This window comes from Colius striatus, chromosome 24, assembly GCF_028858725.1.
Source record: "Colius striatus isolate bColStr4 chromosome 24, bColStr4.1.hap1, whole genome shotgun sequence".
NCBI lineage: Eukaryota > Metazoa > Chordata > Aves > Coliiformes > Coliidae > Colius > Colius striatus.
Genome location: NC_084782.1, coordinates 5,373,925 through 5,392,750, shown reverse-complemented (window position 1 = coordinate 5,392,750; position 18,826 = coordinate 5,373,925). Strand labels below are relative to the sequence as shown.

The following is an 18,826-nucleotide window of genomic DNA, read 5'->3' as shown; positions in this document are numbered from 1 at the left end:
GATGCCCATCTGCTGCTGCAGCCCCAGCCCCTGCTCCAGCAGCTTCCCCTGGCTCAGGGGCACAGGAACGTGTCCAGGTGGGGTTGGAAACCTCCTGAGAAGGAGCCTCCACACCCTCCCTGGGCAGCCTGGGCCAGGGCTCCCTCACCCCGGCACCGAAGGAGCTTCTCCTCCTGTGCCAGGGGCACTGTTTATGTTCCAGCTGGTGTGTGTCACCCCTCGTCCTGCCACGGGCCACCACACGCTGGCCACAGCCTCCCAACACCTCAGGTATTGATCCCCAGTGCGGAGGTGCCGCTGAGCTCAGGCTCCTCCTCTCCAGGCCGAGCAGCGCCAGGGCCCGCAGCCTTCCCTCCTCATCAGAAAGCTGTGGCAGGGGTACCGAGGGTGGGGGCGGGGGCCGGGGCCGGGGCTGGGGCTGGGGCTGGGGCTGGGGCGGGGGCCGGGGCTGGGGCCGGGGCCGGGGCTGGGGCCGGGGCCGGGGTTTGGCTCCGGAGGGGCCGGAGTCGCCTCAGCCCGAGGCCCCGCCCCATCGCGGCCCCGCCCCTTGCCGAGGCTCCGCCCCCCGCCGCGCGGAGGTCGTTTGTCCCGCGTCGGCCGCCGTCCGTTCCCCTCCCGCCCTCTCCCCGGGCCGCCATATTGTGGTCGCCGCCGCTCGGGAGCCGCCGCCTGCGGAGCCGCGATGGGTGAGTGCGGCCGCGGCTCCGGCGGGTCCCGCCAGCGGGGGCGGGTGGGGGGAGAAACGGCCGCGTCGGGAGGGCAGCGGGAGCCGTGTGCGCCGTCCCGATCCCGCCCGCCCCGCCCCGTCCCGTCCCCGCGGCTCCGGGCGCCTCCCGCCGCGGCCCGGCCCGTCCCGGCGCAGCGGGGGCTGCGGGCCCGGGGTCGCCGCTGAGTCACCCCCGCTCGGGACGGGCCCTGCGGAGTCGCGGGCGGGGCCTGGCGGGCGGGAGGCTCCCGTGAGGGGGTCTGGAGGCAGGCGCCGGGCGGCCGGAGGGGGTTGTTGCCCGGCCCGAGCAGCGCCGGGAGCTGACGGCTGTGGGCAGCTCGGTCCCTGGGCTGCTCTGGGGCAGCACGGGCTGTTCATTGCTGTCGGAGACTGTCTCTGCTGCGGGCCCCACGGAAAAGCCTTCCGAGGCCGCGGTGCTGGGAAGGGCCGGCTGCGGCTGCATCCACGGGTTTGTCGCGCTGTCACGGCCCTGATCTGTGGCTCCTTTCGATTCGGAAGTCTCTGAGAGTTTAGGACCGAGCTCCTGCTAAGCCGTTTGCTGTTCCAGTAACTCAGCAGGGCCTTGGCTGGTGTCGCTGTCATCAAATCAAACTTCAGCAGCAGCAACACAAACGTTCTGGAGGCACCGGTGGCATCTCACCGTGGGCAGCATCAGCAAACGGCTCTGCCGGGCCCGTGCGGGACAGGAGGGTGCTGAGGGGTTTGGCTGCATCGTTATGAGAGGTGCCGCTAAAGAAAGGTCCAGAGGGGGAGCAGATAGCTCTCTTTGTCAGCTACAAATCAGTTGTAGCTGAGCGTTGCCCCTGTAAAGGTGCTTTAATAGGAGCAGACTTGCTTTTGTCACGTTTGATGTAGGGTGAAATGGAAGCTCCCTCCTCAGGGAGGTGAGAGATGTCTTTTTCTTGAGGCTTCAAGCAGTAAGAGAGGTTTGGAGTGGATAAAGTGAGTGGGAGAGGCAGGGTGGTGGCAGGCATGTTCTCTGTAAAGCAGAGCAGGGATCCTCTGAGAAGGAAGGATGAAATCCTTGTCAATTTTCACCTGTAATAGTGTTTTTTAACCCTTCTGGCTTTCAGAAGTATTTAAATTGCCCTTTGGGATGTTTTGCTCAGTCAAAATGGTCCTGTCAGAGACTCTCCTGACATCTTCAGCCACCTCCTGGCATGTTCCAGGAGAAGCCCGTGGCCACAAGTCTGTGTGTGCAATGGCTGCAGCACCTCCCAGGCCAGAACTTGCTTCTCAGACTTAATTTGTAGCTTGAGATGTAAAACCCTGGCTGGTAACTTGGAGCAGAAGAATGTCCTCAGGCCTGTGGTGAATGTCTGAAAAGTGCCTGTGTTCTCTGGAGCTCATGCAAAGGAGCTTCCCATCCTTCCCCCCTCTGCTCCCCTCCTTCTCTGGGGCTTTGAAGCAGGTGTTTTTCTGACAGCCAGGATTTCATCCTCCCTTCATTTGAATTATCCTGACCTGACTGTTTATTCACATTTAAAGTAAACTGAGGCAGCTTTCTCCTGGTTTTAGTTTGGTGGGGCTGGATGGTGGCAGCAGAAGGTGGTCACCCTGCCTTGCTGGGTGCAGGCTGAGGGTTGCCAGAGTGTTTGTGAGCACTTGTGATGTTGCTTTGTAGAAATGTTCATCGGTCTGTGCTTCATTTGCTATGCAAATGCCGTGTCTGACAGCCTCTGTGGTGCTGCTCAGTGCTCTGTGCAGCAGGATCTCATGCTCCATTCCTAATCCAATTGTTGTGGCTGATTAATTTAACTACTTATTTGGCTCTTTTGCTTTGTTTGCTCTGTTCAGGAGAGCAAACATGAACTTTGTGATGGGGAGCTTGAGCATTACAATAGTGTAATAAGTGAAAGTATGAATTCCTTCAGCCTTTCAGCTGCTGTGCTGGTGAGGTAATCCCACATTTGCTTAACAAATCAGGCAGCACTGTTTGTTTCTGGAGCAAGGCACATGTTGGGAAGGATGAGCTTCTTGGAGTTTCATAGCTCTCTGTAACTGTCCCTGACTATTTCTGGGTGGTTTTAACCTCCTGTAACTCCTGGGTCAAGTTTGAGGTGATGCAGTTGTTGAGTTCATCCCTGATGAACTGTTGCAAAGGACTCTCCAGCCTCAGGTGACAGAGGATGTGTTTGTTCAGCCCCCTCTTGAGGTAATCTGAGTGCCTCACAGTATGTAAATTGGGTTGAAGAGGACTCAAAACCCCCAAACCTCAGATTTATGGGGGTGAAAAGATCAGGAGGTGGTGGAGTTGGAATTAATGTGTGTTGGGAACTGGACTGAGGAATAGGTAGGATTTTAGGTCAAGGCTTCTCTTGTCATGGGTTCAGCTGCAATCATGACATTGGCCTGGGCACCCTTGTTCTAGCAGAGAATCCCCAGGAGGTGTGAGGGGCTCAGTGTCTGTCGCTGCTGTCAGGAAGAACCTTCAGGTTGTGTTGTGAAGCCAGTGCTCAAGCTCCTAAGAGCTGATTAAGACCTGTGTGTAGAGTGCTGTGAAATGCAGTGACTCCATCTCTGGAGTTTTGTTTCTCAGAGTTCAGGAGCTCCCTCACAAGTGGGGGATAAAGGGATAAAACTCACCTCAGCCCTGCCAGTTGTCCCTTTGCAAGGAAACCAGGTTAATGCTGAAACACTCTGCTAGGTGGAGAGAGACTTCAGGTTCTGAAGCTGCTCAGAAGTGCCTGACACTGTTTGTTCTGTCTTGCATTGATTTTGTTCACTTAAAGCAGTGGCTTCAATCACAGCTTGACAAAGGAAGAGTCACTGAGAGGGTGAATGTAGAAGTGGCCAGAGACTTTCTTCTGAGTCACGAGTAGGTGACAGCCATGTGTTCAGAACTGTCACAGTCCCTGAACTGCATTGAGCTCCCAGGACCCCACTCTCAATGTTCCTGTGAGCTGCTGACTGCAGCAGTAACAACCTTCTGAGTTACCAGTGGTCAGAAGCTTTCTGGAGAGGGACAGGCTCCTGAAGCAGTAACGTGTACCCAGCCCAACACCCACGGCCCCCAGACTCCTGTGTGCAGCCTGGGGAGGTGATGGGCATCTTCTCACAGGCTCCTCCTTCCCACAGCCAAAAATATCACAAATGCTTGGATTTTTGTTCGATAGTGCCTCAGTAACTGTAACTGGAGACAGCTTCAACATTGTCAGGGGAGCTGACTGGAGCCTTAAAGCTCAGATCTAGCTCTGCTTGCTGCTGCTTCTGGTGGTCAGATTCATTTGCTTTGAGTGTTCTCAACTGCCCTCATGTCTACTGCTGGGACATCAGTTTGCTTCAGCTGCCTTCCCCTCCTGGAGGACAATGTTGAAAGCACAGGCATTTGTTGAGCAAAAACACCTGCCAAGCTTACTGTCCTGGTGACTGTTGCATTTCCTCTTCAGTGTCTCAGCCTCATGGGCACCCCAGAGCAGGCTGGTGACCTCTGTGAGTTTGGTGGAGTTTATCTCCCTCCAACTCAGCCAGGCTGAGAAAATACAAGGAGACCAAGGGCAGCAGAGAGCAGTAGCTACTCCTGTACTGCTGTAGTTTCCTTGCAGCAGCAGCAGTGCAGGAGGGGATGGGAGGTCCCTCTGGGGTTTTAGGTGAGTGTATGAGATGGAAAAGCTTTGTTCTGTGTAGGAGCCACTCAAAGAATATACCCAGGAAGCCTTGTCAAGTGAGACTCGGGAGTTTACCAAGTGTGTGTTGCTACTCCTTGTGAAATTTGGGGGGAGTTCACTGTAGCTGACCAAGTTTATACTATCCCAGGGAAAACTTAACTTCCAGAGGAGCCTTTGGAGGTCATCTGTGCTCACACAGAGCTGGGAAGCTTTGCAGCATAGCCAGTGGGCACTAATTGGCAGATGAGTGCTGGTGTGGAGTTCAGCTGGTGCATTCCTTTACACTGGCAGGGCTCTGCTGCCCTTCTCCAGCCCGAGCAGGCGGCTGTCAGCCCTCCTGGCCAGCCAGGCTTTGCCTCGGGTGAGTGCCTCGTGCCCAGCAACAGAACTGTGACAGCCAGCTCTCAAATCTCCCTGCTGTGAGAGGCTGATTTGGCTGAGAAAAGGCTCTGTCAGGTCTGTCAGCATAACTGTTCCTCTGCTCTGTCCCTTCGGTCTGACTCAGCAGCACGAGTCCTGCTTTAGACGAGCGAGTCCTGGCGGTGACTCGGCTCCACGACTTTAATCAGCAGCTGGAAAAAACGTCGTGAGCAAACGCTTTTTGTCATGCAGGGAGATGGGAAGAGTGTCATCTGGAGAGAAGTGAGGTTGGGGCTGGGAGACAGCAGTGTTCAGAAGCTGTTGTAACCTTGGCATGGCAGCTCTGACCCTGGCTGCAGTTTTCTGGCTGCACTGGAGCTCATGTCGGCTTTTACACAGGTGCTGGAGTGCTCTGAGTCTTCAAAGGCAAACTTTCACACACTTTTCCCTTTCTTTTAAGTGGTAAATACCTTTCTCATCCTTCAATAGACAAGGATGAGAGTGGCAACCTGTACTAGTAATTCTGGTTTACATGGCAACAGAAGCTGTCACAGGAGCACGTTGCTTCTGTCTTTCTTTGCACGAGGAATTGAAAAGGTGGTGTTCAGTTAAGCTTCATCCCTAAGTCTGACTGCTGCTGTAGCTCTTGTAAGAGGGTTCTCAGCTCACAGAGTACCCAAAGTCATTCCCAGTATGAATTATTAGCTTAATAGAGCTTTGCAGCAATCCTGTCCTCTTTTCTTCAGCAGGGTGCTGGAGTGTCCCAGGCACCTGGGTGCCTGCAGCTTTTCCCCATCATGAGAATGGAGAACTGTCAGGAGGGCAGCTTCTGGGCAGAGATAGGTGGTGAGCAGGCTGCAGGCAGTGCCAGGGTAGTTTGTCTGGAGTGCAGCCTGTTGGGTGTGTTACAGGGGGCACCTGGGGCAGCTGCAGGCTGCACACACGGCTGCGGCTGAGCTGCTGTGGCACACAAGGGAAAGCTCTGTTGCTCAGCTTCCTTGGAGCGTGGAGGGGAAGCTGGGAGCCCTGCAGCTCTGCCTGGAACCACATCACAACAGTTTTGTAATTCTAGGGTGTGAGCTGATCCTATCTTCATTTAAGGCTGGGCTTAGCTGGTTCTTACAGAGCAAACCCACCCTCCCTAGGAGAGATGCAGCGCAAGGTGCTGCCCTGGGAGGAGGGTGTGTTGTGGTGCTGAAGGTGTCTGTTTTAATGCAGCAGCTAAAACTTCAGAGCAATTCAAGGGACTTGGTCTAGTTAAGCTTCTGATGGCACTTTGCAGTGTAAAGCCAGACTTCTCAGAGCAAAGTGTAAATCTGTGGCTTGAGTGTTTCTGTGAGCAGAGGATGGCTTTCCCATGCCTAGCAGTCCAGCTTGGTGGAGAGTCTGATCTAGTGGGATTGTCTTCTGGCTGCTCACACTGATGGGATTTGAGTTGTTCACACTGCTGAAGCCTTTCCAGATGCACTGGGTGAGTTGTTTGCTGCTGAAAGACTCCCAGTGAGGAATTTGTAGGTGCCTGGCATCGTGCTGTCCGTGCTGCTTCGTGTGCTTGTGCTTGCTGCAGTCCATGTGCCTACAGCATGTGCTGAGCTCACAGGGAACCCATAATCCTGCATTTGTGATGTCCATGGAAATGGGGTGTCACTTATGAATGAGCATTCTCATGTCATTAAAGCATTGACACAGACAATGTCAGTGGAAATCATCTGAAGGGATAAATGTGAGCGAGAGAAAATGCAAAGCGAAGTGATGGGCTGTTGCAGCCAAAGTGAAGCTTCACTCCTCAGGAGCCAGTTGTCTCTGAGGTTTCCTTGCAGCACCTTGGTGTTCCTGATACTGGGCTGTGCTCTGAGACCTCACAGCATGACTGAGTGGCTCTGGCTGTCAGGACACCCGGAGCATGCCCAGCTCAGCAGGGTTGTGCAACTTTGGAGGCAGCTGAACTGTCATGTGGCACTTATTTATATGACTAGCTGGCTGATAGTCCTGCCTATAGTATTGTCACTTGGTCACTTTTTCCTCTTCTCTTTCTTAAAATCTACCTTTGAATTGGAAGCTTTGCTTTTAAAAAGGAGGTTACAAATGTGCCTTGGTGAGGGATTCTGTTGTAATGTTCAGGACTGAGCCAGCAGCTCTTTTGTGTGGCCCTATCAGCCATTAGCATGGGCAGAAACAAACACACTGACCTCAGTGGTGCTTCAATACGTTCCCTGAGTCAAAAATCAGTGTAGATGACACCCCTTGCTATTGCAAGGTCAGATGGATACCCCTAAAGCCTGGTAGGTTTTGTCAATCCCTTTTTAAGAGTCTTTTCTCTTCTGAATCAGCTGCTCTTCAGTTAATAATAAAACCCAGCTCCCCAGTCTTGCCACACAGTGCTGCTGGGCAGAGGGATGGGTGAGTGGGAGCAGTTGCATGGTTCCTGTCATCTTCAGTCTCTGCTGCTCTTTGCCATGTAAATGGTGTTTCAGGATGAGGAAAGTGTTGTCAAACCCCTTTAGAAACAGGTCAGAACCCCTCTGAGATTCTGTGACCTGAGCAATCGCTGAGGAGGGAAGGAATGGTTCCATCACAGTGAGGCTGTCAGCAGGGTCCTGTGCAGTGAGCCTGGGTGGTGTGGTCTAAGTAGGTTTCTTGCCTTGCTTTTGAGGCCAGACCTTATCAAATGGGGTACTTAGAAAAGGAACTAAAGGTAAACTTCTGTAAGGCTCAAGATCTTGCAAGACCTACTGCAATTTGATTACTTCAGTGCCACAATCAGTTTTGAGGCTCTTTGCCCTTTCCTTCGTGCTGCTCAGTGTGACACAATTCCTTTTTCCTGTAACTTCTGCCCACTCACTGTGCCCTGAGCACGTTTCTGAAAAGGCTTTGTGGCCTGGGACTGGAACAGTGCTTTTACTGCTTATGGGTTGTGGTCAGTGGCTTCTTTTTAGCTTCAGAGGTGCCAGTAAGCTTGCAGCCCTTCATGCTGCAGCTCTGTTGGCCTGGTGTTGTCTCTGTCAGCCATGGGTTGCTGGGGACACATCTCTCACCCTGTCAGTGACCAGAGGGACTTGGAGTTTGGTGGCTTTTTCTTTCTTTATTGCTTTTCAGATGAATGTCCTCTTGATGTTTGGGTTGGGGAAGGGAATGGCCTCTTGGGAAGCAAAGGCTGTGGATTGAGTCTGACTTTTGCACAACGCTTGGTGTGTCTTTAGCTGGCTTTGGGATATCCTAGAGCTGGGAGTATTTTGGTTCCTCTCCTGTTAAAATAAGAATTTCCCCAGTTGTTTGCTCTCTCCATAGCAATGAAATGTTGGGTATTTGTATATTGTGTGTCCTGTCTTTGCTTGGCTGTGGGCTTTCCTGGTAGGACAGCAGTAAGGTCTGCAGCTCCTCCAGCTGATCTTGGAAGGGCTCCAGAGTGGCTGGAGGCAGTTGATAAGTCAGACTGACACTTTCTGTGAGCAGTGTAGCTGAGGAGGGCTTGGAAGAGGAGAGGAATAGAGAGATAATGCTGCAGAATCTCACAGGCCACTTCTTCCACCTGCCCTTGACAGCTGGAAGAAAACAAAGGTACTGGTGTCCAGCAGACTTCTGCAGGAGAGCAAGTTGGGCTCGGGGTCAGGTGGCAATCTGCTTCTGTGAACCACAACTGCTTCCTGCCTGTCCTGAGAGAGGCACAGATGTTAAGCAGATAATCTGTATCATAAACAGGAGAAAGGGAGAGTTTGGGAAGATGCAAAAAGGAGTTGACATGGTGAAAACAGTGGGTTACAGCTGGGTGCAGCCGAGGAGTTGATGGTCCCCTATAGTCAGGTCACTGCTTGGCCCTCACTGCTTTTAGCTGTGCCAAGAGGTGGAGTGTCACTTCCCAGACTAGGAGGCAAATAGGCAAGTAATCAAGTTTGAAGTGCTGCATTAGTCAAGTATGAGGCAGCAAAATAAGTAGGTCAGGTACAGAACACTTGCAGTAAGTGGTGGGACAGACACAGCCGGTACATTACGTACAGCTCTGCTTTTTGCAAGGCTCCTTTCCCCTCGCTGTAAAACCAAGGCCTTGGTTTGCTGTCAGTTCTGTTGGCTTTGTGCCATACATACAGAGTGAACCTCCCCATCTAGGGGGAAAAAAATGTCAAGGTGTGGTTTATGCCATCAAGATAAAAGGGAAATAACGTGCTGAGAACCAAAGTAGGGTGTAGTTCTGCTCCTGAGGACAGTGGGGCTGTTTGAGTGGAAGCCTGTCACATGGGCAATGTTCTCCACACTGTGAAGTTGGGTCCAGGCTCCTTTCAGAACTGTAAATCTCTCCTTATGCTTCCTAAAAACTTCAGGGCATGGTTAGGATCACGTTCTGACCTGAAGCTTCTGCTTTAGTGAAGCTCTTGCACACGAGCCTGCTCTGTGCTGCTTCCTGTGCACAGGCTTCCCGGGCAGAAGGGACACGGGGCTGAAGGAGCAGAGAGTGACAGGAATGAGGCAGCTGAGGTTTCTCTTCCCTTCACAGAAACCATGGCGAGCCCTGCCAAGGACAACTATCGAATGAAGAGCTACAAGAACAAAGCCCTAAACCCCGAGGAAATGCGGCGGAGAAGAGAAGAGGAAGGAATTCAGCTGCGCAAACAGAAACGAGAGCAACAGGTAACTGTCACCTTGACTAGCTTGTGTACAGCCTTAACACAACCAAGATTGTGCTGCTGCCTAACTGGAATCTTCAAGGATCTGTGCATCAAGGTTTGTTGGCAGTCCTCTTCTTTTTCCTGTTCTGAGACCTTGCTTTTCTCTTTTTGTACCTAGCACAGAGTGTGGCTCATATCAAGGGCTCTCCAAGCACTTTTTTCCTTGGGGTACTGGAGGTTTTTGTTCACAGATCCTTGTTTTTAAGGTGTTTTTTCTGGGTGTTTTGGGGGGGAGGGATTTTTTTTTCAATTAGTCAGTGAGTGGAGTTATTTCCTCAGGAAGCTGGAAGAGCAAGTGAAAGCACAGGCTGCACGTTATTGCTTCACTCTGAGCTCATCGTTTTCTTTTGGCTTGGAGGTCTGTGGAAGTAAGAGGTGATTCCCAGGTGCTGGATGTGGCTCAGACTGAATGTTTGCTCTATTAACACATCATCTACAAGCTGCCTTCTCCCCAGTTTCTCTAACTAGCTAGGTCAAGCTCTGCACTTGCCTGGACCCGTGTCTCAGTGACTTGGGCATTTGCATATCTGAGGGCAAGACTCAGCATGTTGTGTTATTGGGGTTTGTGTGCCAAAGTAGCCCTCAGAGTGCAGAGCTGTTATTAGTGACTACTCTTCTGTCCAGGTTGTGTTTAGTCTTGCTGACAGTGTCTTGTCTGAGAAACAAGAATATCTAGTTATGAAGACTGTTCATCCTTTGCTTTCTAATAATGACTCCTGTGTTTTGTTCCCCCCAAGCTCTTTAAAAGAAGAAATGTGGAGCTGATCAATGAAGATGCCTCCATGTTTGATAGTCTCCTTGTGGATTCCTACGTTAGTTCCACGACATGTGGGGTAAGGTGCCTCTCCTTGCTGCTGTCTTGCCTCCAGATGGATTTAATGCTGTGGACTGCATAGAAATGACAGACTTCAATGGGTTTGTTTTAAGAATGCTGCAAATGTTACTGTAGTGAACTGGAAAAGTCTGCCAGGAAGTAGAGTGTGCTGTAATCTCAGATTTTGAGTCTTTGGACTACTAACCAAGCACAAAATCATGATAAACTGTCCTGACTCTAATGCCTTAAATGATCTTAGTGTGAGATGGAACCATTGTCCTGTCTCCTTTTGGATCTTCTCAGGAAGGAGTGATCACAAGAGAGATGGTAGAGATGCTTTTCTCAGATGACCCTGATCTGCAGCTAGCAACCACTCAGAAATTCAGGAAGTTACTCTCCAAAGGTAAAAATAAGTCCCCTACCATAGGCTTCCTTCTGCAAGCATTTGTGTGGTGCTGTACAGAAGCTGAGCAGCTCTGAGCTTGGGGAATGAAGGTTGTCATCTACAAAGTTGATAATCTACTGTATTGCTAATGAGTTGTGTGGATTGTACACAAAGTGATTCTGGGGAGTTGTACTGAGGGGTTCAGTACAGCCTGAGATCATTCAGCTCATGCTTGTTACTCTCCTGGATCAGGCCTGTGTGCTGTTTTGACACTGCCTTGCTATTTCAGAGCCCAATCCGCCAATAGATGAAGTGATAAACACTCAGGGAGTGGTGGACAGATTTGTGGAGTTCCTGAAAAGAAGTGAAAACTGCACACTACAGGTAAAGGATTGTCACAGATTCTTTATGGCTCGTGGCTATGTCACCTTCACCTCTTAGCAGTGTGAACCCACAGATGCTATCAGTGGGAAAAGGATGGTTTGAACCCAGTGGATGCAGGTTCTGTGATGGACAGGAGAAGACAAAGGCAGCCTGTAATGCCCAAGCAAGAGAAGGAACTTATCAGTTGCTCTAAATTATTGGTAGAATCCTGACAAGAATAACATCATTCAGAACAGGATTTGGCCATCCTGTCTGGTGTTTCTGCTGGGAGCTAGTGGAGCCATGGAATGAAACATGTAGGAAGAAATTGTGTGAAGAAAAACTTCCATTATTGGAAGCTTTTAAGAACAGGCTGAGAGCCTGTTAGAAATGGGTCAGATAGTGTCTGATAACAGCTGTAGTTACTTTGTAGGGGTTAAAGATACTTCTGTGTGTGGAATTGGATCGGAGTTGATGATTGCCTTCATCTTTCTTCCTGCCCTCTGTCCCAAGGCCAGGTATCATAGGGGCTTGCTTTCAAGAGGAGCTGAATGGAAATGTGTTTTTTAAACCAAAGAATGAGGCAAAAGCAGGGAACCTGCTGCTCAGCTTCACCTGAACTCAAGGCATCTCTGTGGTGTTGGCCAGGAGGAGGGGCTAGAACTGGATAGTTGGCACCAGATCTTCCCACTCCTTCCCTTTTCTAGATGGAAAATGGGTGTGTAAGTGCAATGGTGTGATGAGGCTGAGAGTGACATCCTCACTCACCAGTCCTTTGGGAAGGCATTTAGCAGATGTGGAGCTTTTATTGCTCCAGAAAGTAAAACCCCTTGAGCACTGAGGTGTTGTCTAGTGAAGTGCTTTCTTTCCCTCGAGTGGAGGTCGGAAGCAATATAGCCAACATCTAATGGCAAATGTTCTGCTAAAGGAGGACTGTTTGGGTCATGTTTTGTCACTTGTTGGCTTGTTTCAGTTTGAAGCAGCGTGGGCACTGACGAATATTGCATCAGGAACCTCCCAACAAACAAAAATAGTCATTGAAGCTGGGGCAGTTCCTATATTTATAGAGCTGTTGAACTCTGACTTTGAGGATGTTCAAGAGCAGGTAAGGGTCACTTGTTTTTTTCCTTTGGGGGTAGGTTAAACCACTGCAGTGGATTGCACACACTAAAAATGCAGTGGCTAAAGTGAGTGGCCAGTGTCTAACAACTGGCTTCAGAACACAACTTGGAGTGTCCTTGGCCTGGAATGACAGGAAGATGCTTTCCTAGCACACTGCCCTCTTCTTCCTCTGTCCAGAAACTGTGTGAATGCTAAAACTGTTGCCATTTCCTTTCAGGCTGTCTGGGCATTGGGGAACATTGCTGGAGACAGCTCTGTGTGTAGAGATTATGTCCTTAACTGCGCTATTCTTCCTCCCTTATTAATGTGAGTAGCCATGAATACTTGCCAATACAGTTCTGGAAGTCCCATTGTGCTACAGCAGAGCAATATTTGAGCTGGATTCCCCAGCCATGTGTGGTGCTGCTCACTGGGAATCAAACCATTGGTACCAGCTGAACTGGCAGTTCAGACCAGTATCTGATAAACAGTGGGACTTGGTAGCTAACATGCCTTCTCACAAGCTTTGCCACTGCTCTGCATGTGAGGCGGGTGCTGTGGCAGTGTGCTTGTCTCTCTGAAGGCACAGGCCTTGCTGTTTTGCTGCTTGTCCCTCCAGATGCCTGCTCTTTGTGCTTGTGCTGTGGTCTTCAGGTGCTGGTCTGTGGGGGCTGAGGAAAGGGAAGCAGGTCTCTGCACCTCACCTTGCCTCAGCAGCTCTGAGGTGTGGTGATACCCACCAGCCAGAAGATCTGCCTGTCAGGGGTGTGCTCAAGTACCACTTGCTGCTCTGGAAAGAATTCATCTTTACCCTGTTCTACTTTATCCTGCCCTTGGCAAACTGATGCTTTGTCGGCAGTGACTTGGGTCGTGCCCTGCTGGCAGCAGTGACTGCTGACTGAAATCCTCAGCCCACAGGTCTCGCTGTCCTTGACAGAGTTGAGAGACAGGACTTTGTGTCAGTTGGTCTCTAGTGAGGACCATCTACCTCAGACAGGGCTGTGAGTGTCAGAGCTTGAACTTGGAACTGCATTTGACTGAGTGGGTCTTCCTTCTGCAGCTTGTCTCATGTGGAGCTTGCCTTCCTGACCCATGTCAGCTGACACTGTTAGCAGTAATAGCTATTTATCCTAAGAGGTAGTTGCATGTCGCTTCTCTCCTTGCTTATTGAGAGGCTCAAGAGACAAGCAGCATGGCTTGAGCTACAGCAAGTGGAATAGTGCTTTGACTCCCTTAAAATACTACTAGTTTTCCTCCTTCTGATTCTCTTGCTGGTGTCCCCATCAAGGATTATAACTCATGGTAATTGTCTCTTCAGGCTCCTTACGAAGTCCACCAGGTTGACAATGACACGAAATGCTGTCTGGGCCTTGTCAAACTTGTGCAGAGGAAAGAGTCCACCACCTGAATTTGACAAGGTGAGAATAAATGCCTTGTTGGCAGACAGGTGATGGGGAGACACCCAGCTAAGATGTTTGTCTAAGTTATTTTTGGCTGTAGGACTTCTGTAAGTCATTCTGGGAGGGAGCAGAGGGAGGCTCTTCCTGCTGAGGTTGATCTCTCTGTTCAGCAGATGTTTGACTATGTGCTTAATTTCCTGCCAGCCTTTCTGGCTGGCTCCTTTGGCAGCCCATCAGCTGGACCCCTCAAATAAGTGGCAAGCCCAAGCTTCCCTGCAAAGTCACATACAGTGTGAGCATCTCTAAACTCTTTCAGAACTCAGAACAAAATTGTGAGACTTCACTCAAATTGGGACTGAAAACTTGGTTGATACCTCTGAATGCTCCAGAACAGGCCTCCTGTAGCTACATGGGAGCTGGGATGGCTTTCTTCTTCCCTTTCCTGGTGTGCTGCTGGCACTAACAAAAGGTTCTGCTGACCTTTGGTGTCTCATCCTTCTTTGACAGAACAAAACATGTTTTAAGATCAACATGTTTCACTTTCTTTAAATGAAAGTTCACATGGCAAAGCTGGGAAGCCTGTGCTGAGGGGTGAAATCTGAACTGAGTGTGAGTGTAAACCCACTTAGAAATGACTGAAACGTTCAGGGGTGTGAGCTGATGGTTGCTGCTCCGAGCAGTGAGCTATTTAGGGTTATTAGGAGTAAGAAATGGAGCAGTGCTCTTACATAAGGTGTGTGAGGAGCTTGCAAACAGCAGCATGCACAGGCAGCACTTGTCTCAGGACTCTGCACTTGGTCCAAGAAGAAGGGATGTAAATCAAATTTAGCAATCAAGCTGCTGAGGTGACTTTAGACACTGTGACTGGGAGCTGGGCAACCAGCAAAGAAGCTGCTGACCTTGGGAAAGGAAACTGTGGCCATCCAAGGCTTGTTATCTTGCCAGGCAGCACAGCCAGGTGGTGTTTGCATGCAGATGTGGTGGTCCCTGACAGAATGTGACTAACCTCTGGGGCGGGGGCTGTTGTTGTAGGTGTCTCCCTGCCTGCCAGTCTTGTCCCGATTGTTATTCAACAGTGACTCTGACCTGCTGGCAGATGCATGCTGGGCACTCTCCTACTTGTCAGATGGTCCCAATGAGAAGATCCAAGCAGTTATTGACTCGGGAGTGTGTCGGCGGCTGGTGGAGCTGTTGATGTAAGTATCTGTTCTCTCTGCTCCAGCCCAGGGAGCCTGGGAAGCGTGGGACTGAGCATCAGTTCTTACCACACCCCACCAGAGGCCTCTTCCACCTCTTGTGTGCACAGGATCCAAGTAATGGGAACCTTAGCTTTAGCTGACTTTAGAGCAGTTGTTCCTGAGGAGGGTCTGAAGCAGGTTGAGAGCTGTAGTTCACTGGCTTTTCTTGCCAAGAGAAGCTGTTTTTCTGGTGCTGGAATACTGGTTAGTGCTGGAATACTGGTTAGTGCTGGGAAGGGCTTGGAGGTCAGGCTGACACTGCTCATGAGTGAAAGGAAAAAGGATTGCAGAGTATCTTGTGGTCTCAGTCTTCAAATAGGCTATGGAAGCCTAGCCAGGAAAATCAAAGATGGCAAGGATAGTGTGTGGCAAAAGTCAGCTTGGCTTTGTTCCTCTGATAGCAATGTGGACATGTGGACAAAAAGGCCTGTTTGCATGGGCCTGTCTTTTAGCACCTTCTAATGGTTAGAACTGCGCTTCCAGAAGGCTCCTGAAAAATTCAGGCTGTTCTAATTGAGGTAGCATCTTTGTTCAGGAAGGTGGTGTAAAAAGTGAGCTCTGTAATTAAGCTGAAGACAGTGGAGCTGGGATGTGAAGGGTGAAACTGTCAGCATTGCCCCTGTGTTGTCAGTGTGCTCATCCAGTGGCGACACAGTCGCTTGACGGTGTGGCTTTATGTGCCAGGGGATGGAATCCAAAGCAAATAATGGAGATGAGATGCTGGGGAGGGAATCTTCTCAATATCCCAGGTGCTTGTGATCTGAGAGATTTGACTTTGCCCTGACACCACTTTTCCTGCAGGCACAATGACTACAAAGTGGCTTCCCCAGCACTGCGAGCGGTCGGCAACATCGTAACGGGGGACGACATCCAGACCCAGGTGAGGGGAAAGGCACCTGCAGTGCCCAGCAGCTCTGTGCCTGGCACTGCTGATCTCACTGCTGATCTCACTGCTGCTTTCTCTCTCCAAAGGTGATTCTGAACTGTTCAGCCCTGCCTTGTCTCCTTCATTTATTAAGTAGTCCCAAGGAATCAATCAGGAAAGAAGCCTGCTGGACTATATCTAACATCACAGCAGGAAACAGAGCACAAATACAGGTACTGTCTTCTCCAGCTTGACTGGCATGATCCTGGATTCCAAGCTCAGCATTAAGCATCTGCAGCTCTTTTCCTTATCTGACATTTAAAGGCTGTTCTTGTTCACATCCCTTATTCTGCAGTAACTTGCAAATTGCCTGTTCCCAGCCATCTGCCAAATAAGGGCTGGAAAGGCTCATTGTGCCAACAAAGACGAGCCCCAGATGAGTCCCACAGGTTGGACCACTGGAGTAGGAGGTGATACAGCCCCTGTTTCTCCATGCTCAGTTAGAGATACCCCCTTTGAAAAGCTGGAGCTTGTTGTGCTTTTGTTATCCTTTTCCTGACCTACATAGAAAGGCAGATCAGTGCTGAAAGCACCTCTGTGCCCCTGCTGCAGCAGCAGGGCCTGTGTGCTGTGCCAGCTACGGAATGAGGATCCGGCCGAGGGGTCGAATGAAGGAATCCTTGCAGGGGGCAGCCTGGGAAGCTCTTTCATGGAGACACAAGTTTCTTTCTGGTGCTTAGTGGCCTTTTGGAAATGATGTTGCCAATTGACACCCTTGTTGCTCTCCCCTCTCTGTGCCTGTGTCTCCCCAGGCAGTTATAGACGCAAACATCTTCCCGGTGCTGATCGAGATCCTGCAGAAGGCCGAGTTCCGCACGAGGAAAGAGGCGGCGTGGGCCATCACAAACGCGACGTCAGGAGGCACTCCCGAGCAGATCAGGTACCCCTGTGGCCCCTCTTAGTGCTTGCTAGCTTTGTGCTGAGGGGAGCTGCAAGGCAGGGCCTCCTGGAGAGTACCTGGGGCACAGGCAGAGCTGGGCTGGGTCAGGTACTGTCCTGGCAGTTGTGGCTTTCTTCTGCAGAGGGACAATCTCCAAAGGGCTTCCCCCTCCCCATTCAGGTAGCCTACACCAGGCTGGGTGTCCACACTTGGCAGATTAAATGGGAGTGTGGATTTAGTTTGAGCAGCAGCTGGATTTCAAAGGGAGTTAGCAGGATTCTTAAAAGATGGAGACTGTATGTGGAAGCAAATGAGTGGATAAAAGTGAACCTTAGAGCAGTAAAGGGATGTTTTAAGGAAACTTTTTGCTTGACCTGCTTCCCTTGTACTTTCTCACTGAGCAAGGGTGAGGCTTGCTACATCCTGAATAACAAGAGTGTCTTCTTGGTTCTTTCTCCCCAGGTACTTGGTAAACTTGGGCTGTATCAAGCCTCTCTGTGACCTGCTGACTGTCATGGACTCCAAGATTGTTCAGGTGGCATTGAATGGCCTGGAGAACATCCTGAGGCTTGGAGAGCAGGAAGCCAACCAGAGTGGGACAGGCATCAACCCCTACTGCAGCCTGATTGAGGAAGCCTATGGTAGGTCCTGGCTGGTGGCCTTGATGCTGTAACATCACAGGCTGCATTGAGAAGTGTCTGCTAGTTTGGCTGGTTGCTTTTCTGCTCTGTTAAAGGATTTAGGATGTTCCAGACTAGCCAGTATTTGTTCCAATAGTCCATCATTATACACTTTTGAGCATAGGGCTAAATACTTGGAAGTAAAAGCTACAGCACTTGTGATTCAGGCTTCTTGGTTTGGAGGTCAAGCTGATAATTGTGGCTCATGGCAGTTGGGAATATTAATCAGAAATAAGCTGAGCTAAGTAGAAAGTGATGCTTCTGGGTCTCAGGTTGCTCAGCTGTACCCAGCTGTACACTGTAGATGTACAGTGGAAATCCAGAGAGACTTGGCTTTTCCCTGGAGTCACTTAATTTGGTGGGTTTTTGTTCTGCTCTTAATGCTTTGAGGATCAGCTCCTATTTCGGTCTGAAACTCCCTGTATGCTGCCAGTGTCTGATTTGCCCTCTCACTGGCTGTTACACTGTGTCCCAGTTCTCCATGTAAGAGTAATTCTTGACATTCTTGAGAGTCTGTTGTGCTTGGACACTTTTAATTCAGCAGTGGATTTAATTAGGACAGCTAAAGGAAGCTGTTGCTGCCTTTGTGCTGGAGGTCACTGGGTCAGGCCCTGCCTCCTTCCCCTCCCTACCCTCTGCAACTACCAAACTGATCACAGCTACCTTTCATTTCACTGAAATGTGGTTTAGTTTCCAGCAGCCAGCTGGGGACACATCTGCTTTAGCTGTGTCAGCTAAACCTGCTATTGAAGAGACAGGAATGCTGCCTGATACAGACAAAATCCACAAGCAGCTCTGAAATAGATGTCAGTGCTGCTCACAAACCCAGACAAAGGTCCTGCAGGGGCAGTAGGACCAAGGGTGAAGGCTGGGTGTGGGACAGTGGAAATATAACGTGGTCTCTGTTTCATCACATTCTGTTCTCTCTCCTCCAAGGTTTGGATAAGATTGAGTTCCTGCAGAGCCATGAGAATCAAGAGATCTACCAGAAGGCCTTTGACCTGATTGAGCACTACTTTGGAGTAGAGGACGACTCAGCTCTAGCTCCCCAGGTAGATGAGAACCAGCAGCAATTCATCTTCCAGCAACCTGAAGCCCCCATGGAAGGTTTCCAGCTATAATGTGCCCAAGGCAGGGGAAAAACCCACCACAAACTTGCCAGAAAGCGACTGGGAGCGGCTGATGGTCCCATCCCCTTCTTTCAAACAGAAGGCTGAACACTCACTCCACCTTGTTTAGGAAACAACTCTTCCTTCAAACAACTAGAAACAGTGCTTTGTCCTCACCGAGAGAAGGGGATGCCCTTACACTTTGTTTTTCTCTTTGCTGCTGCATACATGTGTGTTAAAGCAGGCATCTGGGTGGAGGAAGAACACTGAGGTAACAGATTGCACCTCTTGGGTGGTTGTTTATTTTTGTTCTTTGTGGTGATATCTCCCAGGTGTCACTTCTTACCTCGGGTACTGAATGGAGATCTCAGCCTTGGGTTGGGTAGGAAGGCACCTAGCCACTGAGCATTCTGACATCAGTAATTCTGCAAACATGGGTTGATCTATTTAAATTTTTTTTGCACATGTTACTCTTTATTAAAGACTCTAATTTGCCAAGAGCAGAGTTTAGCCCTGGCCTTTCTGCCTCCTTCAGTGGACAGTCCTGTTGAACCTGGGCCAAGCTCCCCTGAACT

At 50.4% G+C, this 18,826-nt stretch overlaps 1 protein-coding gene across 3 annotated transcripts; it reads left to right on the top strand.

Annotated features, from left to right (window-relative positions):
• The first annotated feature begins 577 nt into the window (after window positions 1–577).
• On the top strand, window positions 578–18,761 carry KPNA6 (karyopherin subunit alpha 6). 3 transcript variants are annotated; one of them, XM_062014301.1, is made up of 14 exons: window positions 578–686; window positions 9,185–9,318; window positions 10,094–10,189; window positions 10,474–10,573; window positions 10,845–10,939; window positions 11,892–12,023; window positions 12,258–12,346; window positions 13,338–13,437; window positions 14,452–14,615; window positions 15,459–15,537; window positions 15,630–15,755; window positions 16,335–16,462; window positions 16,925–17,103; window positions 18,079–18,761. In XM_062014301.1, the coding sequence occupies exons 1-14, from the start codon at window positions 683–685 to the stop codon at window positions 18,261–18,263; spliced, it is 1,611 nt and encodes a 536-aa protein (XP_061870285.1). In that variant the 5' UTR covers window positions 578–682; the 3' UTR covers window positions 18,264–18,761. The 3 variants fall into 3 exon arrangements, with proteins under 3 accessions (XP_061870285.1, XP_061870287.1, XP_061870286.1); XM_062014303.1 differs by lacking the exon at window positions 578–686 and adding an exon at window positions 5,322–6,166; XM_062014302.1 differs by lacking the exon at window positions 578–686 and adding an exon at window positions 8,873–8,977.
• The last annotated feature ends 65 nt before the right edge of the window (window positions 18,762–18,826 follow it).